Source organism: Sinocyclocheilus grahami, unplaced genomic scaffold (assembly GCF_001515645.1).
Source record: "Sinocyclocheilus grahami isolate Dianchi unplaced genomic scaffold, SAMN03320097.WGS_v1.1 scaffold217.1, whole genome shotgun sequence".
In the NCBI taxonomy this organism is placed as follows: Eukaryota; Metazoa; Chordata; class Actinopteri; order Cypriniformes; family Cyprinidae; genus Sinocyclocheilus; species Sinocyclocheilus grahami.
This window is the reverse complement of record NW_015505396.1, coordinates 1,101,426-1,114,112: the sequence shown is the minus strand read 5'-3', so window position 1 is coordinate 1,114,112 and position 12,687 is coordinate 1,101,426. Positions and strand designations below refer to the sequence as shown.

General features: G+C 39.8%; 2 protein-coding genes across 3 annotated transcripts in view; one reads left to right on the top strand and one right to left on the bottom strand.

Annotated features, from left to right (window-relative positions):
• Positions 1-4,641, bottom strand: part of LOC107596327 (IQ and AAA domain-containing protein 1-like) — a 32,304-nt gene extending 27,663 nt beyond the window's left edge. The window contains exons 1-4 of the mRNA XM_016287035.1: positions 4,215-4,641; positions 2,386-2,713; positions 1,982-2,101; positions 1,674-1,856 (exon numbers count right to left, since the gene is read on the bottom strand). Of these exons, the coding sequence (XP_016142521.1) occupies positions 1,674-1,856; positions 1,982-2,101; positions 2,386-2,713; positions 4,215-4,225 (642 nt within the window). The 5' untranslated portion in view covers positions 4,226-4,641. The remainder of the gene's footprint in view (positions 1-1,673; positions 1,857-1,981; positions 2,102-2,385; positions 2,714-4,214) is intronic.
• Positions 4,642-6,760: 2,119 nt separating this feature from the next.
• Positions 6,761-12,270, top strand: LOC107596319 (atypical chemokine receptor 3-like). 2 transcript variants are annotated; one of them, XM_016287028.1, is made up of 2 exons: positions 6,761-6,879; positions 10,430-12,270. In XM_016287028.1, exon 2 carries the CDS (start codon positions 10,478-10,480, stop codon positions 11,564-11,566), a length of 1,089 nt encoding a protein of 362 aa, XP_016142514.1. In that variant the 5' UTR covers positions 6,761-6,879; positions 10,430-10,477; the 3' UTR covers positions 11,567-12,270. The 2 variants fall into 2 exon arrangements, with proteins under 2 accessions (XP_016142514.1, XP_016142515.1); XM_016287029.1 differs by having other exon boundaries at positions 10,424-12,270.
• Positions 12,271-12,687: the final 417 nt, after the last annotated feature.

The following is a 12,687-nucleotide window of genomic DNA, read 5'->3' as shown; positions in this document are numbered from 1 at the left end:
GCCTCTTCCATTCCTTCTCGATCTCAGTATGCAAATCAGGAAGAAATGGAAGGCTCACCTGAGCTGGAGGGTTATGGCCAGAAAGAAAACGCTCATCGAGGCGACCTCGCGACGTCATTTTCTTGGCCCGCTTCCACGGCAAGTCCAGCCTCGCCGTGGCGCGATTCATAACTTCCAACAGCTCATCATACGCAGGGCAGGAGGTTTGGGAAGGCTCAGCCTCAGCCTCTTCGCCGTCCTCAGACATCTCCTGCTCCTCCTGGGCTGAACCCAGCAGAGCACTGGCCCCCGGATTAGACGATGTTAGAGAAATAACATCATCCTCCAGCAGCTCTCTCTCGTCCACAGCCGACGAGCGCGAGGGAAAGCCCCTCTTTAAACTCATCGGCCAGGTCCACCTGCGATCCCCACAAGCTCTTTCTCCTCCGTGCCTCAGCAGCGGCGGGTCCTGAACCGCGGGAAGCAGATGGCTGCCCCTCTTTTCTCGAAAAAAGAGACAAACGAGAGCTGAGCTTTTTCATCGAAAAACACTCACAATGCCCGCAAATTGCCCCCTCAGGGACATCGCGTGCGTGCTCCTCGCCCAAACAAAAAACGCAGAGATTGTGTGTGTCATCAGGTGTCAAATAGCAATGACACGGATGCACACTTCCTCTAAACGTTCTGCTAGTGTTTGCCATAATAATAGGATAGAGATCGCTCTTACCACGTTCAAATGCACGCTTCAAACAAAACAGTCATTGAAGACGAAGAAGAGAATGACATGTTCTCCCGGCGCCTATTTATACTAATAGTCGCACCGATAGTGACGTCATGGGCTGTCGCCGGCCAACATGTTGTTGGTGTTTTTCAATATATGCTTCAGACACGGGTCATGACGAGGCATTCCCCATAGCGCCCTCTAGAGGACGCAGTTCGAAGTTCCCTTGAAAGGGAACCATGCTATCTTTGTTTCTGAAAGAGCAATCACAATACAAAGCAAAGGATTCTGGAATATAATTTTAAATGATTCTACTGTACATAGACCTCAACACTTGATGAACAAACCTCAAAAACAAATGTAAAAATATGAGCTTTTAACATCACAACAAAAGGAATAACTAACAATAATGACAAAACAACAACAGAAGTTAAACAAGTTATAAAGTTAGCAACAAAAAAATATATTTTGAAGAATATTTCAACCATTTTTCCTAAACTTTCATGCTCGAAAATGGACATGAATCATAAAATGAATCCATACAACTCGACTGATATACTCCAAGTCTTCTGGTTTGGGTTGCATATTTGATATGGTCTGTGTACGCTGCACTGTTTGATTAAATTAACTTGATTTGAGAGTGAATAAAGGCTTAAATTTGGTCTGTTCACCATACAAAGCTTGCTTCAAAAGACATGGATTAATTGCATGTCCTATTAGAGCTTCAAAGTTTTTGAAAGCCATACAATTTTTGGAATGACATAAGTGTGAGTAAATGATAAAAGACAAAAAAGTTTTAGGTGAACTATTCCTTTATATCTAAAAACAGTAGTAATATTTACTAGTTCACTGCATAAACGTTTTCCTAATCATTTATTTGTTTTGCCAATTTCAAACCCATCTATGCAATGTATTAGTAATTTTTGTAACAAAGTAACAAAATTTTCGTTGAAAATCAAGTGATGCCTGATACCTTCTGAATGCAGGTGGCTGCTTGGTTAGGGTCCAGCATGGTAGAGTTACCCTGAAGTCTTCTTTGCTCCTCCTGCCGAATTGTCTTCATGAAGCGAGCTCTCAGTCTTCCCTGCCGAGCTCGCTCACTGACCTGCAGCAGCCACAGTGCCCGCTCCACAGACATGGACTGAACTGGCACCTGCTAAACCAGAAACCAGAACCACACACCTGAAGAATACCCTATTTGGTATTAACTATTGCATTACATGTATTCGTATTGAGAGAATTTATATTTCATTGATGTGTTTTACATAAAGACACACTCACAATTTTACATTCCTGACGTCCTCCTTTAGCCAAAATATGGGCCAGCATCTTTTCTCTCGCTTTTAGTGCCCTCATCTTCTCCCTCACAAAGTAGCGTGGAATAGGCACCTCAAGATCCTCCTAAAAACAAGATTCAAACTATTTTCAGCTATTACAGCCCTGTATAGAGAAGGTCATATGTAAATGTAGTGCACTAGTGACCCCAATTGGCATCCACTAATTTCAGAGAAAAACAAGAGGCTTAGCTCACTAAAATCCACTTTGACATTGAGCAGTAAAATCCTCTCCAAGCCCAAATCTCATAAATTCCCTCTAGGCCCTCTCCTTTGAATCTACAACCACAAGAGACCAAAACATTCCCAGCATTCTGTACATACAACAGTATATTTTGTTATCTCACTCACGGGTGTCATTTTGAAGTCCTGCAATATATCATCAAAGTAGTGAAATTCTGAGTACTCCAGCTCCACCATCTCATTCTTCAGCTCTACCAGTCGTCCCATCACCCCCTCAAGAACCTGGTGCACAACACGTCTCTTCTGGGGGTGAACAATCCGATCGTAAACCTCCTCCAGGGCACGGAATATCTTCAGGTAGCGCAGGTAGAAAGTTGCCAGTGTCTGAAAGACCTGAAGACAGTCCTTTTGAGGACGGAGCTGCATTGTGGGATATTCATCCTCCAAAAGGTCCTCCAAAGCTCCCTGAGCAGCGTTCCACATTTGGCCATATGAACTGGGTAGAGGAAAGGGATTATATTTATGAGATAAAAGTCTTGTAAATCATATATTATTTTACCTTTATTGTCATTTTATTTAGAAATATATGGATAATGTGGCTAAAACAATGATTACACTTTCACATGTACTTACTCAGGGCCGGTCCAAGCCTTTATGGGGCCCTAAGTAGAATTTTATTTGGTGACCCCTCGGTGCAAGCAGCTGCTTAGTTCGCTTATGCCTTGGGCCAGCTCTGTACTTACTGATGGTGAAGAGTTTTGTATTTTATTGAAAAGTGGTTTCTTATATAGAATTTTCCATATTTAAAAATGTCCATGGCAATCTGTCTTTGAAATTGAATCAGTAGAGACAGGTAAATCTGCAGTAGTACTTGTTAACAGGCCTAATTACACCTGTTGAGAGCACCTGCCCTCTGGGAAAGTTTTCTCGACCCTCGGTTTTTAGACCCTCCGGCCAAAATGAGCACTGCCAGAGTCTGATTGTGCAAAATAAATGTAATGTATGTACACCATAAGTCAGCATATTAAGCCACATAATGGAAGAAATCCCCTGACAAACATTATTTCTTCATTTTCTAAAGTTGAATATACATGAATTCCACAGATGTCCTCTGACCTCTTTGACTCCCTTGCGTGTGGGTGCTCCTTTTGTGATTGTTGAAAGAGTTCATGGTGAGGGTGAAACCACCTTCTTTTCTTATTCTGATGGGCCCATACAGTATTGTTCCCCTCTGGGCATTAGCACTGCCAAGAGCTACTGAAATTGTAGGGATGGCAAAATCAAAGGAGGGGATGGAATAGTTAGAGCGGGAGGGGGGCTGGGGAGGAGCTGTGGGAGGAGGTTAGAAGGGTGGTTGTAAAGGAACATTTACAATAAAATAGTGAAGCACCTCTTAGAGATATCTTAAGTATGGCAGCCAACAAAGGCAAAAATATTGCTGTTCACTAGAAATCAGCAGTAGCTAACAGATTTTGACTGAAAGTGGTGTTTAAGTGGAAAATTCCCTTGCTTGGGGAATTTAAAAAAAGTACTTTCAGCATGTGCACTACTACTAAATGTAATGCTCTGCTTTAGAAAACTAATGGTGTAGGATGACTGAAAATAGCATGCCTCCACCTACACCAAAGCTGATTTGAATAGCTCCTATTCGAGGACAAAGTTACTGCTGGTTCTCAGTAGTTTGGCTCTATGTTGTCATAGGAACTGTAACACAATGTGGACTTTCTCTTAGTAGGCATTGCTACTAGAACTATTTTCTTCTTTTGCACCTTCCTTTTTTCACATAGACATGTTGCATATTCTCTTGATATAAAGTTATACAAACAATTCTGAACGTTACAGAGTTTATAGCAGTTCACTGTGTAGAGAACACAGTTTTCTCACACAGACAGTACACCGCTGTCGTTCATTCTAAACACCATGGTGGTTCTTGGCATCACATCAACAGTCCTGTTTCGCAGTGAAGTGCACTAGGTAAAAGGGCAGTTATTACTCACCTCTGCGACATCCTTAGTGATTCCACGCGCTACAGAGTTTAGTTTAGAAAGAGCTGTATTTGAATATCAGAGGGGTTAAAGCATAATAGCCGCCGCTTTCGATACTAAAATGGTTAAACGAAGCGAAGTAATGCATCCAAGCAGTAAGTCTCGATTAGAATTCACTAGTTAAGCATTTCTAACTTGAGTTGGACAAGTCTCGCGCCAGGCAGGCTGCGGTTTGCTGCGCGCTTCTGACAGCTGCCATGGCAACGAGATCAAAGCCTCTTCACTGCTTCTGAGGGGGCAGCGAGGCAACTAGTTAAAAACGGAATACAATACTCTATCAACTATAACGCATAATGCGATTCTTACACATAATGAGAGCTCTAGCCGGTCATTTTCATCGTTTTCTGATCTTATCGGATAAGCCGCGAGCATGTCAAGCCTCTGTTACTAACAAGCTCTTGTTTGGCATCCCGCTGTGCAACACAACACAACACTACGCCACGCTTGCGTAGCTCAGCTCATTCAATGTATGAATGCAGCTCGGCCATTTGTTAACAAAGCAATTTGGAAGAGTCTTCTGACGCAGCATGTTTTGAAATAATTGTTCTCACGTTGGAAGCGAGCTATTCCTTTGCTTGTATGTCTGGTCTGCCACATATTGTTTGAATTCAATAGCCAAAAGACCATGTGGGCAGGTAGGAATGCAAACGCAGACTGTGGAAGTGCAATGTGAAATGTATTTATCAATGGATGCATCATTTGTCCTTGTCTCCTACTTTCCTGGTGGTCCCACCCTGTACAATAGTTTTTAAAAGAGTTATATTCCCTTACAGGCTTCGTTCTATGATCGGATGTGAACAGCTACAAAAATGTAAAAAAAAATAGTGATATTTTTGTTTTATAGACAGCCTGTGTCAGTGACCCCCGCAAGTATTTAATCCAAAACCAGTGTTATTTTGTGAAGAACTTTCCTTTCCTGCAGACACAAAGAATGGACTCCAGTGAAAACTTGAATCCAAATAAGATGGAAAGACCATTTTAACAATCTTTAATTTGGAACATGTTTCGGTTTACCAGACTACGCCCCTAACTAAAACCAAATGTCTTTTAACTGCTGGAGTTCTAGGCATGCTTCTCACAAAAAGACCTGATGGTTTCCACCCTGTATGGTTAGGCTCTTCAAACAGAGGCCATTGAACAATCAAATGTTGGTGAGTCTGGTGTGAAGTTGCCTTTAATGTGGAAACTGTTAGGCTGGAAATTCTTGGCATGTGTATAAGTACATTTAATGTGTGTATTTCCCAATTTCAGGAGCAGCTCCACAATTGATGGGTTTAGGCAGGTGTTCCATCTCATGCGATATGTTTACAAGGATAAGCACATTGATCAATCTCCGTCCACACAATAAAAAAATAATGCTGGCAAGACTCTACACTTTCCGTGTAATGTTGTGGTTACAGTTGCATTCATGTGGCTTATCTCTTTTCCATCAGTACCCTCACATTGCTAGAGGAAGCCAAAATATGTTTTGCACTTGGATCAATGCACTACTGCTTCTACAATCAAATGCATCACTTCACTCCTTACTACTGAACAATTTATCCCATTAAGATTCCACTAATATTGTTGAGAATGTTTCATTTCAGTTTCCACTTTTCCATGTCACATGCAATAGGCACTGGCCATTAGCCAGAACATATAAAGCTAAACAGAGGCCAGCTGAAGATTAAGAACAGGTGAGCTTCCTTGTGGTTAAATTTAGCCGACTGCCTGGAAGTTTTTGAGGGATTGCCAAGAGGATGCAAAAAGAATAAAACAGTCGTGGGACAGGAAAAATAAAACAAAATTCACCTGCTACTAACTACAGCACGTTGCAAGCTGCATTTTATATAAGACTTTACCATGAAGCATTAAGTCATATTACCTGTATGATACTATAATAATTAAGTCATATGAATGGTAATATGATATTGCGATTATTATTAGTCATTAACAAACCAGAATGCTTAACAGTTGGTACATTCAAATATGAGTGTTTATTTATATATTACATTTTAACTATTTGAATGATTTCATATGCTATGAAATGTTAGCAATATAAAATATGCATTGTCAATAGCTATAATATTTATTACAGTATGAATAATTATTAATTAGTTAGCTATTATAAATGATTAGTTATTATAAAGACATGAGTAAGCAGTGCAAAAACTGGGATCTAAAATGCTTTACTGATATAAAAATATTTGTATGTGAAGCATATTTCAGCATGTGAAACTGCAAGGACTTACACGTCCTCAGTGAAACTCGCATGCATATGCTTCTTTGATTTTTCTAAACAACTCTCAGTGCGAAAACACAAAAACTTATTCTGATATTCGAACAATCTTTTTGTTTATATCGCTATTTAAACAGGGAGTGGGCATCATCCGATGTGTCGCACGTCCGCCACTCACATATTGCTGTTGGACAGAAACTTGAGTGATTTTCCGATCGGCCTCGGGAGGCGTTACTCGCTGCACTATATCAGCAAGTGCAGTCAGAGCGCAGAGGGACAATCTCGCCATCCTCTCGTACGGATAACCACAAGACTTTGCCATTTTCTCCAGGCATCGGAATCTCGTTACCAAAGGCTACATTTAAAAGCCTAGGAGCACCAAAACATACCACAAGGATTGTAAGTTTATTTTTACGTCTTGTTTGTGTGTGCACGTGCTTGTGCGTGAGATATTTGTTTTTTAAATGCAGCCTTTTCATACCGGACCATACCTAATGATATCCAAACACTTACAACTAATTATATACGGTGTTATAAGATATTATTTTTAAATCTGACGTTAAAGCCTAACGTAACTTGCTCTATATCTACACTCTGAAAGTTAAGGTATGGCTACTTTAAAAAAAGCACTCTTTTAACAAATGAACCGAACCCGAATCTCTCAGTTGGAGGTGTGGATTAGCAGTGTCGCATCCCGCGGATTTGTCCCTTTAATACCCATGTCCAATTCTATTTCATATAACATTCAAATGAATGTTGTTGCGCGTTAGAGAATAAATCATTTAAAATCCATATTTTAAGAGAAGGACATGCACTCTTGTTTCATGTATAAAGGGGCCAATTAGAGGAACTCTTGTTTCTTTCGAGACTCTTTCAGTCTTTTTCCTCGGTTCCCGTGAATTCATTCATGCAACTAGTGAGGTTGTTTACTGGTTGCGGTATAGAGAATAGGCTATATTTCTCTATTTTCTGTAAAGGCGACTTGCCATTATTATTATTTTGCAGTAGTTTCTATTTATAAACAAAAATGTATTCATAAAAAATATATTTCTGATTTGTATTAGTTACTTTATAGGAACCTAGAGTAAAATAGTAACTTTCTGTGGGATTAATTAATTGACATGTCCTTATCTAGTATTCATCCACTTTTAGTTTACTTGCAAGGGATTTGTTTTACTTATTGTATTGTTGTTACTTTATTTTCCTCACAGTAACTCTTACAGTGAAGATTTCATGCTTTAACCATGACTGATAATTCCCTTCATGCTTGCAAAACACTTGGAGTGAAACAATACTGAGTTTCAAGGGAACTTAGAGACTTCAAGTGAGAGAGACAGGGAGAGAGGGGGAAGGAGGAGACTGGACGGAGAGTCTCTGTGTCCATACAGCTAACTCTTTGTGCGGGCAAGTGTGCTTGCTGCCTGGGGCCGTGAGATCAGGTGAGGGGCCCGCTGTGTTTGAACAGTGTAAACGCAACAGTTTTACAACAAGGCTGGGGGACATGATGGTGGTGCTTGGGGCCGTATGTAATGGACCATCACGTTTTATGGCACCTGATTTTTTTCAATTGCACCTGGTAAGTCAGGTCTGAGGTTTACGCTGCCCTCTCTGTCTCCACAATGTAATGATGTCAGAGTGGAAAGCTGTAAAATAAGTCCAGATCAGTCTTTGTTTTGGGAGGGATCGAGGATCTTGCAGTACGCAAGGATCACAGGATGCATTAAGAGCAGCTGTGTCACTTCTCATATTCCCTTTAATGATATTAAGGTTAGGCGCTAACTGTGTTCCAGGGTCAAACCAGCGGGCTGATTTGGAATGAAAATAAACAACAAGCCTAAACAAATTCTATCACTTGATGGTTCTTTAGCAAAACACAAGAAGTTTGCAGTTGTATCTTTTAACGCCAAGTCAATTGGAAACTGATATTTTGTTTATGTTAAACTTATTTCTTCATGTTTACTTAAAAAATGACAAATTAAGAAAGAGCATAACTGTGTTTATCATCTCTGCTTCACTGCACAAAGTTTTAGTTTTAAAAGCATACTTAAATGTTCCAATGTGTTTATTATTATGCAAGCCCTGGGGGTTGAAGATCAAAAATGTGTGTTTAGAGATGTGTGTACATCTGTTTGAGAATGTAAAAAACTTTGAAATAGCGCCAGTGTGGCTGTTCTCTTTAGCGTTTGTCAGTTCAAAGCCTGGCATCCAGTCCCCAAGCTGAGCATATAATTTTGAGAAAAGAACCTTTCACCCCTCTGTGTCGCAGAGAGAGCAGCATCCGCCCATTCTCCCCCCCCTCTATCTATGACTTGGTGTTTATCATCTCTGCTTCACTGCACCAAGTTTTAGTTTTAAAAGCATACTTAAATGTTCCAATGTGTTTATTATTATGCAAGCCCTGGGGGTTGAAGATCAAAAATGTGTGTTTAGAGATGTGTGTACATCTGTTTGAGAATGTAAAAAACTTTGACATAGCGCCAGTGTGGCTGTTCTCTTTAGCGTTTGTCAGTTCAAAGCCTGGCATCCAGTCCCCAAGCTGAGCATATAATTTTAAGAAAATAACCTTTCACCCCTCTGTGTCGCAGAGAGAGCAGCATCCGCCCATTCTCCCCCCCCTCTATCTATGACTTGTCTCACTTCTAACGGGCATCAGTCTCTCTAATGCTTCCAGAGGCATCACAAGCTGTTCTTTATCATTGTACTCCATCGCATGGCCTGTTGGGTATGCTGACTTTTTTCGTATAGCCAAACTACCTCCCATTTGCCATGGATATCTGCTTAGTTTTTTACTGGGTCACTGCATGACATCAGGTCTGCCAACAAGTTTTGCTCAGCAGCCATCTAAGTTTTGCTGCTGGGCATCTAGTCCTTATGTTCAGCAGAAAAGTACAACACAGCCTTTGAGCAATGAATCACAATTGCCTTAAAAAAATAGTTTAGTCTAATAATATTACACAATACAATGAAGTAACACTAAATCAAATTCTGAACAAAACCTCTGCACTGTTCATTATTGTTTGCAAAAGCTTTGTCTGCTAAATGAGTCATGTGGTGCAACCAACATGCAGAAAGTGCACGTGCAGACATTCATGACTGTGTGTCAAAGTTAACAAACCTCCTAAATATCAGAAAATTTGACCTTTTTAAGAAAAGGCAAGGGTGGTTCATGTTGTAAAATTGTCATTTTGTGTGACTCTTCAAAAACATAAAATGTATTAATAAAAAAAATCATACTATTTGTGGGGGGAAAAAATTACCTTAGAAAAAATATATTTAAAATGATTTTGAAAATAATAATTAGGATGTGTATAAACACGTGTATTCAAGGTGAGAGAAATATTTTATCACTTTTTTATTTTGTTGCACCACATGACATTTTAGAGTGATTACATTGAAAGTCTTCATGAATACAAAGAGTATGAATACAATGAACTTCAAAATGAGATAAAATAATAATTAGGATGTGTATAATCACGTGTATTCAAGAGAAATATTTTATCACTTTTTTATTTTGTTACACCACATGACATTTTAGAGTGATTACATTGAAAGTCTTCATGAATACAAAGAGTATGAATACAATGAACTTCAAAATGAGATTTTTTTAGAGGATTTTCCTTCTTTATTGTGGACACTCTTGTTTGTTTTTGACTCTTCACTCTTTGATTTTGTGACAATGATAGCCTGAATTTATTCATATATTAAGTGCAACCCAATAACCCGGGGAAATAAACCCATGCACTGAACTATTCAGGAAAAAACCTCTTATACAGCACAAGGTCCTGCCCTCTGACGAAGGGACCCTGGTGTGTTCGAGATGTTTCAGATTATGTGTGTTTTATAAATAAGCTTTCTTTGTTATACATTTTTCTGTCCCTCTGAGTTTAATAAGATTATTGTTATTTTTTTTCTGCGTACGTGTCATAACAGCACCTGTTTTTAGTTTCAGGTCACTGCCGTTTTGTCCCACAAGTGGCAATAACGAAGACGTGCCAAGATGAGTGTGAACGTGAATGACTTCAATGACATTTTGGATGAACTGGGTGATCTGAATTTCTCAACCCTTGATGATAATGTTTCCCATGTGGAAGTGTGTCACAGCACCTTCAGCCAGAGGGCTTTGCTTTATGCCCTCTCTATTCTCTACATCTTCCTCTTCATCATTGGCCTCGCCGCCAACACTCTGGTGGTGTGGGTGAACATGCGAGCTGAAAGGAAACGTTATGAGACTCACCTGTATATCCTCAACCTTGCCATCGCTGACCTCTGCGTAGTGGCCACTCTTCCAGTCTCCATTAGTTCTCTGCTTCAACTCGGCCACTGGCCCTTTGGAGATGCCATGTGCAAAATTACACATCTGATCTTCAGTGTCAACCTCTTCAGCAGTATATTTTTCCTTACATGTATGAGTGTGGACCGCTACCTGTCCGTGAAACTTTTTGGAGATGGTCCCAGTCAGAGGAAGAGAAGGATCAGGCAGCTAATCTGTGTTGGTGTTTGGTTGCTGGCATTCTTTGCCGCCTTCCCTGAAACATACTTCCTCCAGGCTGAGAAATCCAGCCATTCAGACAGCATCATATGTAAACCTATGTACCCGGTGGACAGCATTAAGGAGTGGACAGTTGGAATCCAAATGAGCTTCTTCATGCTCGGCTTTGCCATCCCCTTCCCTATCATTGCTGTGTTCTACGTCCTCCTGGCCGGTACCATCCAACCCTCAGCTGACCAGGAACGTCGTATCAGCCGTCACCTCATCTTCACCTACATTATGGTATTCCTAGTGTGTTGGCTTCCTTACCATGGTGCTCTATTGCTTGACACTCTAGCCTTTCTCAACGTGCTTCCTTTCAACTGCACACTGGAGAACGCTCTCTATGCAGCACTGCATCTCACCCAGTGGTTCTCCCTCCTTCACTGCTGCGTGAACCCCATCATCTACAACTTCATCAACAAGAACTACCGTTACGACCTCATGAAAGCCTTCATCTTCAAGTACTCTACCAAAACTGGCCTCGCTAGGCTTATCGATGCCTCACATGTGTCTGAGACAGAATACTTTGCTGTGGAGAACCAGGGACCATTGTGAACATTCTATGATGGTGTTGATCAACACCAACCTTGTAATCACAAAGATAAACAGGGAACAGTCTTGTAAATCTCTCTGCACGTCTTGCTCTTGAGGCATTGCCAAATTAGATGTTTGTAAAATAGTGGAACAACTTTGGATACATACAGTTTGCTTACCTTTATAAACAGATGAATGTTTATGCCTTTTGTACAATTTTATAACAGTTATAGATGTATTGAGAAAGCACTTGTATTGATTTGATTTGTAAGCGCATGTAAGCCTAATAACTCTAGCTTGGCTTTTGTGTCAGTGAAATTGGTGGAAAAGGTCCCTTCCTGTCCTGGAGCCACAGAGAGACTCATATAACCGTTTCTCCACTTATCTGTGACTTTCCTACATCTGCCGGAAAGACGCCAACATGTCTACACTAAAGGTCATGTTTTCATACACATTAATGTACAGTTATGTTATGTCTAGTCAAACAGATGGGAATATTGAAAACCCAAACAACTGAGTGGAGAGATACAAGTCCAAATCAAGATTGGATATAGATATTGTTAATTGATGTTATGCTATATGCTTGTCGAAAATGATACACTTTTTTGATAAGTTGCACATTTCAAGAACAATGCTTGCAGCATTTGTAAATGTTTTATAAATAAAATTATATTTATATACTCAGTATGATCAGTGTTTTGAAGTATTTTCTGATATGTACAAATGTGGCGTTAAAATAAAAGATGTATCAAACTTCTCAGATTTGTCTTAAGGATGTTTTTTTTGTCTATTACAAATGAACCCATATACACACTTTTTTAACCATTAGCTTTTTTTAAGCATTAGCTTAGTCATTATAATATTATTAGTGTATTTTTTGTGTATCTTTTACAATGCGTATAGAAGACACACTGCACACTACTTCTGATGTGCAAGTTCTTTAACACTTTACAATAGGGTTTAATTTGTTTACATTATTAAAAACATTAGATATCATAAACTAGCTAAAAATGTAAAGTATTTGTTAACTAGGGGTATGGTTACATGGCAACGTTGTACTAAAAAATTTAAAAGTTCTTCCTTTGTGTTTTTCTCGTACAGATGACAATGTTGTCAAAATGACCCCGTTCAAACAGATCCAC

Excerpts from the sequence above, each read along its gene's own strand:
- LOC107596319 (XM_016287028.1), top strand. The coding sequence starts at position 10,478 with ATGAGTGTGAACGTGAATGACTTCAATGACATTTTGGATGAACTGGGT.